Source organism: Bactrocera oleae, chromosome 6, assembly GCF_042242935.1.
Source record: "Bactrocera oleae isolate idBacOlea1 chromosome 6, idBacOlea1, whole genome shotgun sequence".
In the NCBI taxonomy this organism is placed as follows: domain Eukaryota; kingdom Metazoa; phylum Arthropoda; class Insecta; order Diptera; family Tephritidae; genus Bactrocera; species Bactrocera oleae.
This window is the reverse complement of record NC_091540.1, coordinates 62,538,540-62,555,758: the sequence shown is the minus strand read 5'-3', so window position 1 is coordinate 62,555,758 and position 17,219 is coordinate 62,538,540. Positions and strand designations below refer to the sequence as shown.

Here is a 17,219-nt window from a genome sequence, read left to right as displayed (position 1 = left end):
TGAATTTTAATTAATTTAACAAATATATGAACTTATATAATCCTATCATAATATCTATAATGGCTAAGTGGTTGTTAACCGTAATCTTGAGTTGTTCATTGAATCATTGTCATTTCTTTGAAGTATATATATATACATTCGAAACATATATATTATATATACGAAGTACATATTTACATGCGTATATATGTATATGTTTATTTGCTTAAGTACTAACTTAAATCATATGTATTTCATGCCGTAGCTATGTACTATATTGTCGTATCCTTTCATGCATTCCTCACTCATCGATTTAATTTAGCATTGCCACATTTTCAATATGTTCATATAACTATAGATTCATTAACGCTGCTTTCTGCATTGTAATTAGTAATACTGTGGAGTTCATCGATGTTAAGATAGTTATGTGCAAGTACAAATTAATTGATGGCAAATAATAATAGACGGAGATTAATTTGTGGGTTAGTTATGTTAGGTTATGTTGATTGTCCCTCTCCACGTTACTTAAGATGCTTTGGATTAAGATTTTCAAATGAATTTGAACTTAATGTAGCTCAATTTCGATTCTTTACTCAATTTTGTTTAATTCTTCTTAAAAAACTCTATTGAAATTATTTAATAATTATTTAATTTTTCAAATAATTCTTAATGTGTATAAAAATAAAACAGTTCTTTAAGATTTTGAGAAAGATCTTGCACTACTCAACCGCATAGATGTGAGTTTCTGCGTATTCATAACCTCTAGGTATGAAAAAATTATTACATCTCCGGTGAGATACCAACTGATCAAATTTGACCCGTACTGAAATCTTTATTATCCCATTTCTAATAGGCTTCTGAGCCAATTCAAGTTTGTCCAGTTCTAATCCAATTTTCCATACGCTTGTTATGAGCATCGGTTGGAATGATCTTCAGTGCCTTCAGCGAGTTTTTTTCGGTTTGGGCTCATTTCCTGAGCGCCATTCTCTAGATCATTAGACAGTTTTGACGTCATATTCATAAATCTACTACTCTCGGCGTCGTTTTTGCAAAAGATGCCGGTCTTTAGATACGAGTATAGCATTGACACGCTTTATGTCAAAAATATTAACCAAAATGTGTTGAGTCGATCTATAAGCAATGTCGACATCCTTTGCTGTATCTCTGATGCTGACACGTCGATTTTCAAGCTTCCTTTCTCCTTACATTATTTAATCTTTTCGATGTTATCTACATTTACAGAGGTGAATAGAAGACTCGCAAGTTTTCAATGACTTCACGACCTCCACTGAATGCTTTGTGCCACCCAAATCTTGTGCTTGCGATTAAGTTATTTCCTTAAAACACTTTTGCAATATTTTCAACGATTTCATAGCCTTGATTCTATTGGAAACATAAAATTTGAAGCAAACTTGTCGTGAAGTCATTTTGACTTCAAGTATTCTTACCTTACTTATATCTTTACGTCACTCTCATATTCTTACCGTTCTTCTTCAGAGATTTTTTTGGTATATAGAATGAAAATTTGAGGATCTGTTCGAACAGTTATTTTTGAGAGATACTAAATTTCTCGGTATATAGAATAAATTGAGGTTAAGTTCCTTGTAGATGAAGTACTCTATGAAAATATTCTATCCCTTCTCAAGTTTTGCACAGAAACAAGCTCTATTTGCAATTGCTTGCAAAAGTTTTGACTACAATTTAAGTCTTTTTTTTTTATAGATCTTCAATATAATTCTTCTCAAACCGATGTAATAATCCACAGCTGTTGCTTAACTCATTTGAATATTTGCCTCACTAAAATCGCTTGATTTGTAATACGCCAAAAAAAATTGAACGCTATTAAAGATCATGTTACTTATATATGCATAACTAATTAATCAACGCTTAATCATTACTTGATTAATCATTATATGTGTATTTTTTCTTTTATTTTCAACATTTTCAGGTATCTTACATTGTAAAGAAATACGTTAGTATAACTCCATGTAACTTAACTTTCGCTTTGACTCCACTTTTGTTGTGAATTTTCCTTTTATGTGTAATCGTATTTTGTTTTTGGTAATCATTCCTGATTTCTTTTTCACCTGCGAAAATATTCTATTACTCAACCTTTTCAACCTACCAAGAAAAGGAACTGTGTCATTGCGGTTTAGTATACACATTGGTAAAATACTGTTATCTTTCTTTGTGCTTAATTTTCAAATATCATCTCTTTTGAGTTCCTTTGTTGTACTAACTAGTAATCTGGCATGTTAATTACTTGATATCCAACTGTTTCATACACCCATTTAAACATTACCTAGAAAGCACTTTTTCGATGTGTTCAAAAGCGTCCAGTCGTAGGGTTCAAATTTTCGTTGCAATGAAGGTCCACTAAAAATCAATATATATTTTAAAGAGTGTAGTCTATTTTTTTTCTTTTATTTTGGTTAGATTTTTGTTAATCAAAAAACTAATTTTTAATTGTTAAAAAAAGCCTTAAAAATGCTGAAATTCAAAATTTTCGTATACAATTTTTAGTCGAGTATTCACTTCACACATTTTTTGCAGTTTTCAGTACCTGCCTAATACATATGAAAAATTCTGAACTTCAAAAATTTTCAAATATACATTTATTGTGTAATCAGTACCTCCCTAATACATATAAACAAATTTTGAAATGTTAAAATTTTAAAAATTAAAATTTTTTTTTTTGTTAGTATTCAGTACAATTGAGTTCAGTTGCAAATAAAAAATTCTAACTTTCGCAACTTTCGAATATAATTTTTTTCATGTATTCAGTATTTTCCCAATTCATATAAAACGTATTTCCGTAATCAAAATATAAAATAATTGTACATATATCTTAAAATATGGCAACCACCCCGCCCTCTAACGCACTATATTCTAAATTACACTCAATCGTTGCCTCTCAGTAGCGCTCCATTGTATCTTTGCGCCTCCCTTTTCGTACATTCAGCTCCCCAGATACATATATTTCGACTTCAATGTATTGTACCCATTCACTTAGTGTTCTCTTCTTTTTTCTAATCGTCAATAATTTCTCATTGTCACATTTGTATTTTAGTCTTTCGTATTTTGTATGTTAATTGCTGCCAATAATAACTTCTCACACTTTCACTCACGTTATGTTGAAGCCGATTAATAATATAAAATATGATTGTATTATATTATATGTAAATAACAGCCTGTTTTGTTCTTTGTAAATAAAAATTTTTTCGAAAATGAATAAACACTAAATTATTTATATTTATATTGTATTCTTTCATTCTTTTTTCTCTTCTCCTTTCATCATTTTCGTACATTGATATGAACTAAAACCAAAAAAATTTTAATCCTCATTCATATTCATTTACTTTACGCTAAAAAAAATTCACTAAACATTTTTTACCCAAAATTCGTTTCACTCGTCTCACAATCACGCTCACTCACTCGCTCTCGCCCCAACTCGTTCACTCACCTTACTCGTTCTTGCGCTCTATATATATTATATATATATGAAAAAAAACCTTTTTTCTACTAATATATCTATTTTTTCCTAAAAAACAATGTTGATTAATGTATATAAATTTTAATATATAAATGTACTAAATAAATAAATAAATATATATATATATATATATGTATATAATTTTATTTATATATTTATATATATTACTCACGTATCTATTATATAACATAACACTTTTCAACAATCGTTTGCATTTTACGGTAACGCGTCGGTAAACTTACAAAATCCAAAAAACTAAAAAAAATTTTTTTGTTTAAATTTTTGAAAAATTTTATAAATTATATAAAAAATAAAAAATAAAAATTATTTAAAAAAATGTTTAAAAATTACAAAAATGAAAAATTAATTGCAAACCTAATTTTTGCAATTTCTTGCATAAAAATCAATTATTTTTATATTAAAATCCCTTCCGCCGTCGCTGTTATGCATTGTGCAATGAAATGCAAAAGAAAAATGCAAAACGATTTAAAACAATCGCACGCATCCTTTACTACAATACCCTCTCCTATCCCATACATCCTATGCCCGATGACGAGCCCTGAGGTTCGGCTGTTGCTGCCAGTCAGTCGCTCGATTCGCTCAATGTGTGTTGTCACACACACACCTATTCTACTCATAATAATTCCCTTCCGTTTTTTTGAATACAAACCAGCAATCAAAAAGCACTGGCGGTTTTGTTAAATATAATATTACATAATAACAAAAACAACTAACTAAATGGCAAATTAAAAAGTTAATATATAATATATGTTTAAATAAATGAACGAAATAAATAAATAATTATAACATGCTTTAAAAATTAAAAAGCTAATAGCTTAGAGTTCGAAGCTTTTATTACAATAAATCAAATCAACAAAACACCAAACAGCAATTTCAACACCAACACAATAACAACAATTACAGTTAAACAGAAAATAAGTATTTTTTCATGTCAAATATGTGGGTATTTAAGTAGGTCTGCAGTGCCGGATAAGCCTCGTAAAAGCATTTTGTTTTCTTCAACGAAAACCACTTACAATCCTATGAAAGCTTCTAAGTTTTTTTTTGTATTATTAGTTTTATCAGTATCCACCGAAATTTGAGAAAAAGTAAAAGTAATTCGTTTTTTCTACCGAAAACTACAAGTAGTTACCATCGTGTGCAAGCTTCAAAGCTTTTTTATGGAATACCCCTTTTTCCAGTATCCAGCAGGATTTAAAAATAAAAATTAATAAAAGTACTTCGTTTTTTTTGCCGAGAGCTATGTACTATCATTTACCACAAAAATTTCCTAGTTTTTTCCTGGAATCACAGTTTTTAAGTTTTAAACGAGATTTGAAGCTTTCAAGTTTTTTTTTTCTGGAATACCAGTTTTTGCAGTATCCACCAGGATTTAAACACTTGCACGTTCTAAAAAAGCCTTAGATATAAATTCAATATTGAATATTTTTTTACTATTTTCTGAGATCGAAATCGCATCCCCAATCGTTAGTTACAATACAATGAGCATTACTGGTGTTAACTGAGTACAAATCATAGCTGAATATTACTAAAATCTGTGAACAAGTCGCCTGCACCAACGATAACCTTCTCAATGTTCCTAGTAGATCCACAAAACTCGTCTTTTAAAGCCATTGAATGCATTGCGTCTTTAAACCAATAAGAGATACTCTACTCGCAGATAACTAAAGAAGTCAAATATCACTAGGTTTGACCCGAAAACGTTTCAATTCGACAGAACCAGACTAAAGTTCTACGTTATATTATTCCTGAAAAGCTTGGTTGGAAGTTGCTCTCAAAGGCTTTTGTTTCCGATTTAGTCTATTCAATACAGTAACCTTTCAAATATTTTTAAAATTTTTGTGGACTGTAATGGGTATATTAGTGGTTTGGAACTTGGCTTTCGAAACTACCTAAACAAAAGACGATTTTAGTTTCGGTAATTTTGCATTAAAAAACTATCTTGTTTTTTAGAAATCCTTAAAAATTCCCTAAAAGTTAAACTTCTTAAAGATTTCGTAAAAATTATATGAAATTTATGTATTCTCCACAGGTCATAATACCAATATCCTGAGTCTGTGTTTGCATGTAAAGAACGAGAATAACGTTTGACTTTGGTTATCAATGACACTAAGTCAATTCTTGCTCAGATTGATTTGGAAACGATTTATTTAACCCATAAATATCAGATATCTTGTATATTTTGACGTATTTCTGAATTGGATGCCTCGACTTAGGCACCTCTCTTTTTAGTAATTGAATTTAATACTTTACAATCACACTTTTACGAAAGCACGAAAATAGAAAAATAAACTCACACTTGCTTTTGAGGAGTTGTGTAGAGATGTTTGAGATACATATATTCTGCTTTCTCCTGAAACAAATTTAGTCCACATTAGATCAATAAACTTATGTCATCCCCGGTAATTAATTTTGAAAATAAATACAGTCTTCAAAACTTGTTGGTGCTATATATGTTACCAAAGGCGTCTTTCTCACGAATAAATATATATTAACGACTAGGCGATAATAATTAAAATTAAAATAACTATTGTTCCCCTGTGGTTAACCCGGCACTGTTAGCATAAATTTCCGAATTTTCTGGAATATATTTCTCTATGAAATTCAGCATACTTGTATAGATTAGGGTAACAGTTACTACTTACAAAAATTTAATAACACATCGACATACATATATATACATACGTATATATATATAAAAGTAGTCATGCGTATTAATACTTACATAATACATACAAACATAAGGTAATTTAAAATGAAAGAAGTGAGTTTTCTAAAGTAAAGCTAGAAAAAATCATGAGTTAGGAAAATAAGAGAGTAACTCCGAAATATTCAGGAATGAAAGCAAAGTTAACATAACATGAAATAGAAGAGCAAACATATATTTTTGTAAAAGAAATTTAATAACGTAACTATTTATTTTTAGATCAAAAATCACAGAAAATTTCCAAATTCAAAATATTCAGATCATAAAATATATACATATTATACATATAAAATATATTTTCATAAGCGGTTAGTTGAGGTTAAGATAAATGTGAAATATTGTTTAAAGTATGAAGTATAATTCTATATATTTAGTTAGTGTATAGCTAAGGTAACATCAAAAATATAAGCTTCCAAAAATAAATATAGTTACACATGGGTGGTTGATAGATATTACTATATAAATATTTTTTGAATTAACAAACAGCAGTAAACAATAACTTACAAAGTTACTGAAGAGAAAAAGGTGCTTCCTTAGAAATATACATAGGTAGATTATGTGAAAAGGGTATTTAAAACTGGGTCTGATGTTGTGTGTTTGCTATGACATGAATAATTGCTTGCGTTTTTCAATGCTTGTATTGCTTATAAGACACGTGTAGATCAAATTTCAATATTGAAAAAAAAAAATCTATTAAATGGCTGCAGTAACTATATTCATAGTTCGAGGTCCTCACTTGGTCAATTTTGAAAATTCCTTTGCGTTATTAGAGCTGTACTTAAGTTAAAACATTGTGTTTTAGCATACTTTTTAAATGTATGTTGTTCTCATAAAAATTTTATAGCAAGCGTCATTAAGCTTGTATTTTGTTTAAATGAGGGTTAATACATGCTTAAAATTGACAAACGTCAATTCCATATTCTGCATTATTTGTTATTGAGGAATATGCCTGATAATTTTACGGTTTGACCGCCAATTTGACTTCCCATGTGTCCGTAACAAATTCTATTATTTGAAAGCTCTTTAGCGTCATCGTTTTCCAAGACCCTTATCCTCATTTTCCTAGTATAAAGATAAAATATTATTGAATGATGATGCATTCCAGATATCAAAAAGGATTAATCTATTTTTGCCTGATAATTAAAAAATTTTCTAAGAAATCGAATTAAGCAGATATTCCAAATAATCTCAATTAAGCAGTAAAATAGATTTTTTGAATTGTGAAGAGGGAAAGGGGAAAGTTTCAGCGCAAATGTAGGCAACAGCAAAATAAACAGTATAATTGATTTTTGAATTGTGAATATAACGGAATGGGGAAAATTTCAGCCCAAATGTAGGCAACAGCAAAGATTAAAATTAATAAATATGAGATATCAGTAAACTGTCTATTTCATATTTAAAAATGCAATAAATTATGAGGTATACTTAGAAATATCGTTGTAGTAATAATATATATAAAAGTACTTAATTTAAAGGCATTATTAAAATTTACATTACAGCCCGAAAGTAGGCAACAGAAAAAAATATAAGAAAATAGTTATATCAACGTGATTGGGTTAGTCAAGTGACTTTTCAATATTAACTAAATTATAAAACAATGCAATTAATTCAAAGAGAAAACCAAAAACGAAAGCAGCAATGATTTCACAAGCTTTTGAATATATTGTTAACAAGTAAGGGTTCATTTTAAGTGAGTTATAAAAATGTAGTGCAGTGCAGAGTTTATGTTTGGAATAAAAAGTTAAATATATAATAAATACATATATTATATATAATAAAGTAAAGTAGTTTTAAAAATTAAAATTAAAAAAAAAACTGAAAAAAATACATAGTTCAAAAAATTAAATTGTTCTAAAAATTAAAATTTAAAATAAAAAAATATTTTTGGTAAAATAGTCTGTCGCTTATCTTATCTGACTATCTATTCGGGTTTCTATCTTACGTATATACAAACGCACATACTATACATATATGTAGTTCAACTTTGTTTATCTAGTACGGGTTTCAACTACAAGATGCGTTTATCTGCAAAAAAAGTTTCTTCAAATGAAATTTATATAAAATTTAAGTAAGTAGTTAGTCAAAAAAATAATTTAGCCGTCACAAATTGCACTAAATGTAATAAATTACGACTATATGTATACTGTACTACCTACTACAACATTTCAAACTATTTTTCTCTCTCGATTATTAATTCGAAAGAAATTTCACGAAAATTAAAACTATGAAATGCACATTTACGAATTTATTTTTGATTAGAAAAACAATAGCTAGCAAAAAAGTAGAACATATTAAATATAGGCAAGGTCTAAGAAACTAGTATAGCTGCGCCACCCTTACTATTATCCTTGAAGGACTCTTAGCAACTTAATTTTGAAAATGTTCGTTGACTAAAACAGTGGAAAAATTATTTTTAATATAGTTTCAATAATATATGTAATTAAGAAGCATATTTATAGGCGTCATTTGGTAGTAAATACTGATATATTACCTACCATCTGATCAAATTTGAACCGGACTGTAAAAAAACTACATTTTATAGTATTTTAATACAAATCTTTATTATCACTTACAAAATAGTATCCTGACCCAAGTATGACAACTTAATCCTATTTTCTATATACTTGTTATAATCCTCGGACGGGATAGCCTTCAATGCCTTCAGTGAATTTAGGTTTTCTTCTGTTTTGATACATTTTTGGAGCGCCATTCGCTAGATTGTGGGACAGTTTCGACGTCGTATTCATAAACCCAAGTTTCGTCATCAGTTTTGAAGCGCTTGATGAACGTAAGGTTCTCAGCTCCATTGTCAAGCAGCTCGATTGCGACTACTCAACGTCGCTTTTGCAAAAAATTGCAAAAAGAAATTAAACAAAAGTTGTTGAGTAGGTTCATGATAAATGCTGAGATCCCCTGCTAGCTCTGTGATGCCGACACGCCGATTTTCAAGTTCCGTAATTTTAACAATAAAACACAGAATTTCAATGAAACTCGTTGTTTTTTTTTAATTTTTTACTATATTAAATATCGCCGGACACACTTTTTGCGTCATAAATAAATAGCTGCAGACATATGGAGTTTAAACTTTACATGATTAAAAGAGGGTTGTCGAAACGAGTAACAAAAATTATAGATTAGGTTTCCGCGTCGTTTGTATGGAGCAGTCCGGGTCATTTTTGATCATTTGATTATCAGTTACTTGTAAAATTATTAGTAGTAACATTGAAAATAAATTAAGACACTCACAAATGCAATAAATTTACACACACACACATATATATAAATACACACAAATATGTTTACTGTTATAATAACACACGCAACACAGCGGATTCTTAAAGCTCTGGCACACCTACACACATACATATACTAATGCACACTTAAATGTGTACTAATATTTCCAACTCAAATCTTAGACGCTTCGGCTACTCAAAGAAATGACTATGAATATGAAAAAAGTTTGAAACTACAAGCAAAACAAAACAACAAACTTACAAACAACAAAAACCAGATTATTATTATATTAAAATATTGCTCCATGCAATTGCATTTGTACTCCTTTTATGAATGCTTGGTACACACACACCTTTTCGAAAATAATAGAAAAAATAGATTAAATCACTTTTCACTTTGTTTACAAAACTCTAAATCTCGCTCGTTTTCGCTCTCTCTCTTTCTCGCAAACTATAACCCACTCTGTCGCTCTATGTACGAATATTTGCTCTCTCTCTCACTCACTGTGTATTTATACTCTTTCAATTGCAATGCAAAAGCGTAAAAAAATTGTGTGTTACGTCGTGATTTTGTGAAGATATTCCATTTGTTTTCCTAACTTCGAAGTAATTTTGATTTGTATTTTAATGTGAGAATATTTTTGAAATAAGCACAAGGAAGGATGCATATTTGAGCAGCCGCAAACAGTTGTGAATGCGCTCAAACCAAATCCAGCGAACACACTAACACACACAAATAAATAGACTTTACCGATTACAGAGGCCGCATAATTTAAGTAAAGCTTTGTCATTTTTTTTTTTTTTAATCGAAACTATGTGGCAACACTAAGTGTACCTCGCATTAAAATCGTAAATAAATTTGAAGCAACAAAAATTTTGAAAGCATTGATAAAATTAAATTTAAATTAAATATAAAATAAATTCTAAAAAAAACATAAAAACAGTAAATGAAAAGACAAAAGAAAAAAGAAAAGAAAAATCGAAAATAACAAACCGCACACACAGAACCTTGTAACTCCCAACCAACTAACCTAATGATAGTGCGACGTTTTACAGTCGCCTTCTTTCAAATTTTCACGAAAGGCCTCGTCGAGTTACTCGCTGAAATTGGACCCGCCGGGCAAGGGAAAGATCAAGGCCAAACGAAAGCCGTTGAGTACACCGGCATCGCCGTCGCGCGTACGCAGCGAACCGCAATGCACCTGTATGTCGGCCGAACAATACGCACGCCTACGGACCGATCCACGTGTACGAGGTGAGGATCCACAACTACCCCACTACCACTAAACTACCCCCACTCCACTCTACTTACTTTAGCTAATCAACTAATCAATTAACTAACTCAGTACCCTTTAGAGTTGAACCAAAAACAAAAAGTAAAAAATAGAACAAAAATTTTGGAATTTTAAATATGCCTAGAGAAATTTTATATAAAACTATGATTTGCATGCAGCCACAGACATACTTACAGATAAATATATAGCACAAAAATATATATATATATATCTAGCGACATTTAAATGACCCACAAAGTTACAATCTATATATTTTTAAAGAATTCTGAACTTCCTTTCATTTTTTTAAATTCATTATTATGCTTGTTTTTATAATCCTGCAAGATGCAGCTCAAAAAGTGTTTTTTCACCTAACGGCTGCTTGTAATACTTTCAAATAATTTGGATACATACCATATCGAGCCAAATTCGCCGCAGACTGACAAAAAGAGAAAATAAATTTCTTTCGTATCTGAATAATATTTTTTGGTATGGCCTACTAATAAAATTTCTGAGCCAACCTATCAAATATTCCATACACTTTTTATAATCCTGGGCTGAGATGACTTTCGGTGCCTTCATCGAATTTCGGTTTTTTCGGTTTCATCTCATTTTTGGAGACCCATTCGATAGATTGTTGGACAATTTCGACGTCATACTCATAAACCCACGTCTCGTTACCAATTCTGAAGAGTGAATGTCCGGTCCTAAGCTACTTTTTTTTCGACCACTACTTCAGGTAATTTTTGCAAACGATTCGGGTATTTGGGTATGATTCTAGCATTGAAGCGCATCATACCTAAAACATAAACCAAAATGTATTGAGTCGATCCATTAAAGATATTGAGATCTTCTGCTATCTCTCTATTGCATAAGGTGTTATATTATTAAAACTTCTGAACGCCACGAAATTTGTAACACTCAGAAGGAAGCGTCGGAGACCCCATAAAATGTATATATAAATGATCAAAATGATGAGCCGAGTCTATAAAGCCATGTCCGTCTGTCCATACAAGTATATACGCGAGCTAGTCCCACAGTGTTTGAGATATCGATCTTTAATTTTCCCCACGTACTTTTCTCACCAAAAACTGCTCATTTGTCGGGAATCGCCGATATCCAACCACAATGGAGAACTTGTTTATTTGACGACATATCATCGAGACAGCGCTACAATCTCCAAAGAAATTGTATAGCTTATGATTGCCGTACAATTTGAGCGATCAAAACCAAATACTCTGGAGTTATTTGTAAACGTTTTTTTATTTTTATTATAATTTTGCAGTTAAGTCAAAATGTGTTACTCAAAATATTTTTTTAATATAAAACATATTTTATATATTTTGTGATGTTATAATTTTGCCTCTTATCTTCTGGTTATAGTGTAATTTATATTTAATGAAATACCTATATGGTCAAATTTATTATATTTTACATAAGCCGACAATTTTTTTTAATGTCAAAAATAAGATTTTTTAGTTAATTAATAATTTTATTTTATTTATTATATTATTATTTTATTTAAAAATAATTGTTTATTCTCTCAAAAAATTATAATTTATCATAATAAACATTTTTTAATTTTAATAATTAACTTTTTATTTAATTTTTTTTTTTTTTTAATATTTCCTGATCACGACATACAAGTAAAATTAATATATTTCGATCAAAAAAATTGGGACATGTTAATATTTTTTCAATACCATTTAATATTTATTATATGGCATTGGTGTTTAAATAATTTTAACAAATTATTTCTTTTTTTTTGCGTTTGAAAAAAAAACTATATTATAAATTATATTTTAGGATTTATAAAAAAATATATTATCAAAAATTATAATTAAATTATATTATAATTTATATTTGCAATATATATTTTTTAAACCAAAAAAAATATATATATATATTTCTTAATTTATGTGTTTCTTATACAAGTTTGTTTAAAAATTTTTTTTTTGGTTGCAAATAAAATAATTTTATCAAAAAACAAAAAAATTAAATTATTCAAAATTAGAAAAAAAAACTTTTTTTTAAATAATATGAAATTTTTCAATTTCGTTTAAAGAATTTCATATAAAAGACTTATGAAAATGCTATCAAATACTGAAGTTTAAATTTGTTATAATATAATATTAATAGATTTTTAATACATTTAATTGGGTCAAAAAACAGAATATTTTTTTCGCATGGTACTCTGAAGAATAAGTTCTTAGACACTTAAGAAAGTCTCTTCATGCATGAGCTCTTAATTCTAACGCTAAGGTCCTCCTTCTGTCTAACAGTTGTCTATGCTTTTTTGTTTATCAGAAGAAGAAAATTCAAGTCTTATTTAAAAATCATAATTATTGGACATTTTTTCATTGATTTTTAACGGTGAATATCTCGTAAACACTTAACTTAAGCGAAAAATTATAAGACAGCAATTTGTAGAGCAGCAAACTTCCTACCAGACCATGATCTTTGCAATTTAAAATAATTTTTTCCACTCAGTTAAAAAATTCATAAGTAAAAAAAAATTACCTTAAAATAATCAAACTTTAACCGTTAATATCTTTTAAACGGTTAGATTTACGAAAAAATCATAGGAGTTCTTTTTTGTAGAGCATTCAGTTTCCTACAAAATCTTTGAAAAGAGATATTTTTCCAAGTAGTTGGAAGTGAGATATGAATTTTTCAATCTGTTAATAGGAAAAATATAGAAAACTTTAAATTAGAAGAACAAGACCTTCTCGTTACAATTAAGAGCACGTACTTAGAGATGCTTTCTTAGAGTTATCTAAGAGAAGAGAAAACAAATATTCGTTTTTTTGACCAAACTTTATATACAAATATATGTATTTTTTATATAGATATATGCAATACTTTTTTGTTTTTTGTTAAGGTGTTTTAAAATTGTACATATTTTTAATATTTTATATTTTAATTTAAATTTGTTTAATATTTTATTAGTTTTATGTGAAATCCCCATTTTACATTTGTAATCCCGATTCTTAGTTTTTCACACGTTCACAGTTTTTTTTAAAGCTTTTACCACTACATATACAATTTTATTATTTTCAATTAAACTGAGCAAAGCAAATTTGTTTTTTTTTATTCTTCTCGAAACATTGAATTACTGAATTTTCAAAGAAAGAAACATAAACTTGATTTTGAGTTATTACACAGCATAAGTAATTGAATTGTGGGTCATTTAAAACATAACTAACGGGGCGCTACCGGAAATCGGCTAAAAAAGATTACTGTGATTTCCAAAGCTTTGTGCAGAGGAAATGAATATAATGTACACACACACACACACACTCATGTTGACATTTACACAGATTTTGTCAATTACAATGTCGTGGCTGGAAATACAGTTATATACGTATATAAAGTAGTTATGTAGTATGCAACACACACATATATACACATACATACACCGAACATCAACGCTCTGCCTACATACATACATAACACTATTATCGCCTATCTTTTATTTACTTTTCTACTTTCATACCACTTTATTCTACCAAACCAATATCCGTCTAAAATCCAATAAAACCCTTGGACACTTATGCGCGCACACAAATACACACACATACATGCGTATACTTATCACTCACTGACCCACCGCTTCCACTTACCACTTATTGCTGCCACCCCTCAACCATTCCACCGCAATCCAAAAACAAAAAACAACACAAAAAATACTGTCAAACGCCTGTTCATGCCTTCATACATATATTTACATACATACATACATACATATGCACATATACATGCATATATACATACAATACATACATACGTACATACTTCGCCATCGCAATCTCATCACACCTCATTCACATTTTGCAGGTTCATCCACTTTGCCACGCTCCGTAGGCTCTCGCATAACCGATGTCGATGTCGGTGGACAACAGAAAGTGATGGCGAACGCCACCAGCAGCACATCATTGTATGATAATGTAGCCGGCAGTGGCGGTGTTGGCACACAATCTATGAATGCAGTCGGCGGACAGGGTAAGTGCATAATAATATATTTTATATATACGAGATATACGCTATTTACCATGTGGTTACTCGTATATAGTTAGTTATGTATTTACATATATATATTATATGAGCTTTGAGAGCATTACATAAGAGCTTAGCAAAATCAAAGCACTGTGAAAAAGGAAATAGCGGAAATCTTAAAAATTATTTTATTGTCTTTTAAAAAATGTATTGCGATAGGTTAGTTAATTATGATTTCCGTCGTGAGCCTCAAACCTGAACTGTTGAAATATAGCTGCTATGTGATGCCACAGTATCCGAGATATGTAGCAAATCTCGCTCTAAGATTCACGATGCTTCAAACTCAGTCTGTCAAAACTGAATAGTCAAGAAAGAAGCGCCGCTATGTTTCCATCTTGCCTTCTTAAGAGGCAAACCTAGTGTGAAAATTAAATATTTTTCGAGTTACTCGCGATCTCCAATGGCGCGAAAAAAAGGTATACTGCAGTGACTTAGACCTTCTCGGTCGATGCAACCTAAAAATTGTAGTTAAATGTGACCACTGAATATTCTACTTTACATAAGTGAGTTCGTTCCGATTTTATAACTGCACAAAAACTTTCACTTCATCAAGGTATCGTTTTATGACCCACTAAAGATTTTGTAACTCTGTCAGTTCCTGCATTGTCTCAGCATTAACTAAAAATTTTGTAAAGCTCACTTGTTCAATAGTATGGTAAATCAGAAGGGAACTGTGGAGCCCCCTTGTCACAAGCCTATGTTTTATAAGCTTTCCTTTTCTGAAAAATACATAAGATTTTCGCGTAATAGCATCCTATATAAATCGATCTGTTAGTAAATTTATATCTTGGATTCCAGGCATCTCCCGAGCGATAAAATCTTCTTAAGCTTTTTTCTTCGAATATCTGAAGAAATAATTAATGTAATTTATATTGCCTTTTCCAAGTTCAAAATTGAGGCCAAAATATGTGCATGCTTTTTCAGTGCACAGTGGATGTCCGGATTTTCATTTATTGGAAAGAGAACACAGTTTTTGTCTCTAAAACTGCAAGAAATTCTTATTGATAAAAAAGCTTTTTTGCAAAATATGTATTTCAAGAAAATCTACAGAATTTATAAGGACTCAGTTTTATTACAGTTAGCTTGCATAAAAAGTTATGAAAAATGTTGGTCAAAAATGGTCTTTAGGTCACGAAGTCTGTAGATCAAAAATCTGAACACCGCGAAAGATTTGCTAATCATAGATCATTCTCTCTCTTTAGGTCTATATATTCATATCGTATGGCTCAGCGATTCGTCGATAATCAATCAAACCTTGTTAATATACTTACAATAAATATAGTTTTTAACTTTCATTTAACCCAAACGGTATAAGCTTTTTACATATATATATATATATAGGTACATGAAAAATCCAAAAAACATCTAATATGGAATAATATAACTGATTTCGTTCATATTTGAAATGTTTCTTAATTCGAAGTAAATATGTAGATATATACCCACCGACATGCTAGTAGAGCTTTTTCACAAGCGCCCCAACAAAGCTCTGAAAAGCTTACACAAAATCAGAACAAAAAGCATTAGCTTGTTGCAGGTGCTCTTATATTGCGCATGCGCACTAACACTGCGAGCTATTATAGCAAATGCAAAGCTTCTATGGTACAAAACTAAACTAACTATGCTAATAAGCTTTTAGAGTATTATAGCATAGTAACATACTTTTATATAAGCGCAACAGGTGCTTGATAGTTTTTGTTGCTAGATTTACAGATATCACTATGTTACTCTCTTGTTAATTATAATATACACTTCCTATTTACAGACACTTTGGGTCGCCAAGTCAAGTCACAGGATCCAAATATTGCCGCCGTAAATGCAGGCGTAAATACAGGCACACCCAGTGTTATGGTATCCGGAGTTGCCACTGGCACAAATGATTTATGCTCACAAAATCATGTTGGCTCACAGGTGGGTCCAGACGATGGACTCATTGGCGGTCAACAAGATATGGATGTTTCGAAGAATGAAGGCACACAAGTTGGTGGACCATTGCATCAGAACGTTGGCACATCCACCAAATCTACTGGCACACGCACTAAAGACTATATCGATGATATGGTGAGTAAATATAGTTCATAGTTTTTTTTTTTAAATCTAAGATTTATGTTGATGTTTCGTCTTAGTTACTCGGGTCTTGCATTACATTTAAGGTTTAATTTAGTATAGATATATTTAACCGATTTAGATCAAGAAGGCAGCGTTTTGTTAGATAATTGATTGCATTTTAAAGGTAATTTTATAATACCACTCTCATAGAAAACCTCGCCCCTAAACAGGATCTCCCAAGAAATCCCTTTCTATTTAGCTTAATAGGTATATCACTGATGTCAATATATATAAAGAATTGAACACTTTATTTTTACTTCCATACTACTTTTAGTATTGAATACGATTTCATAAGGGTGCTCACATTTTGCCGATATCTGTACATAACTTTATATAAAGCTTCAGGG

At 30.1% G+C, this 17,219-nt stretch overlaps 1 protein-coding gene across 8 annotated transcripts in view; it reads left to right on the top strand.

Annotated features, from left to right (window-relative positions):
* The window catches only part of sif (still life), a 378,461-nt gene that overhangs the window by 5,507 nt on the left and 355,735 nt on the right, over window positions 1–17,219 (top strand). For 4 of the 8 annotated variants that reach the window (XM_070111165.1, XM_070111164.1, XM_070111160.1 and 1 more), the window contains exons 4-6: window positions 10,490–10,688; window positions 14,545–14,709; window positions 16,529–16,824. In XM_070111165.1, the coding sequence (XP_069967266.1) occupies window positions 10,490–10,688; window positions 14,545–14,709; window positions 16,529–16,824 (660 nt within the window). Of the gene's footprint in view, window positions 1–8,098; window positions 10,689–14,544; window positions 14,710–16,528; window positions 16,825–17,219 lie in introns of those variants that run through there. The other 4 variants (XM_070111162.1, XM_070111161.1, XM_070111163.1 and 1 more) reach the window with 3 other exon arrangements.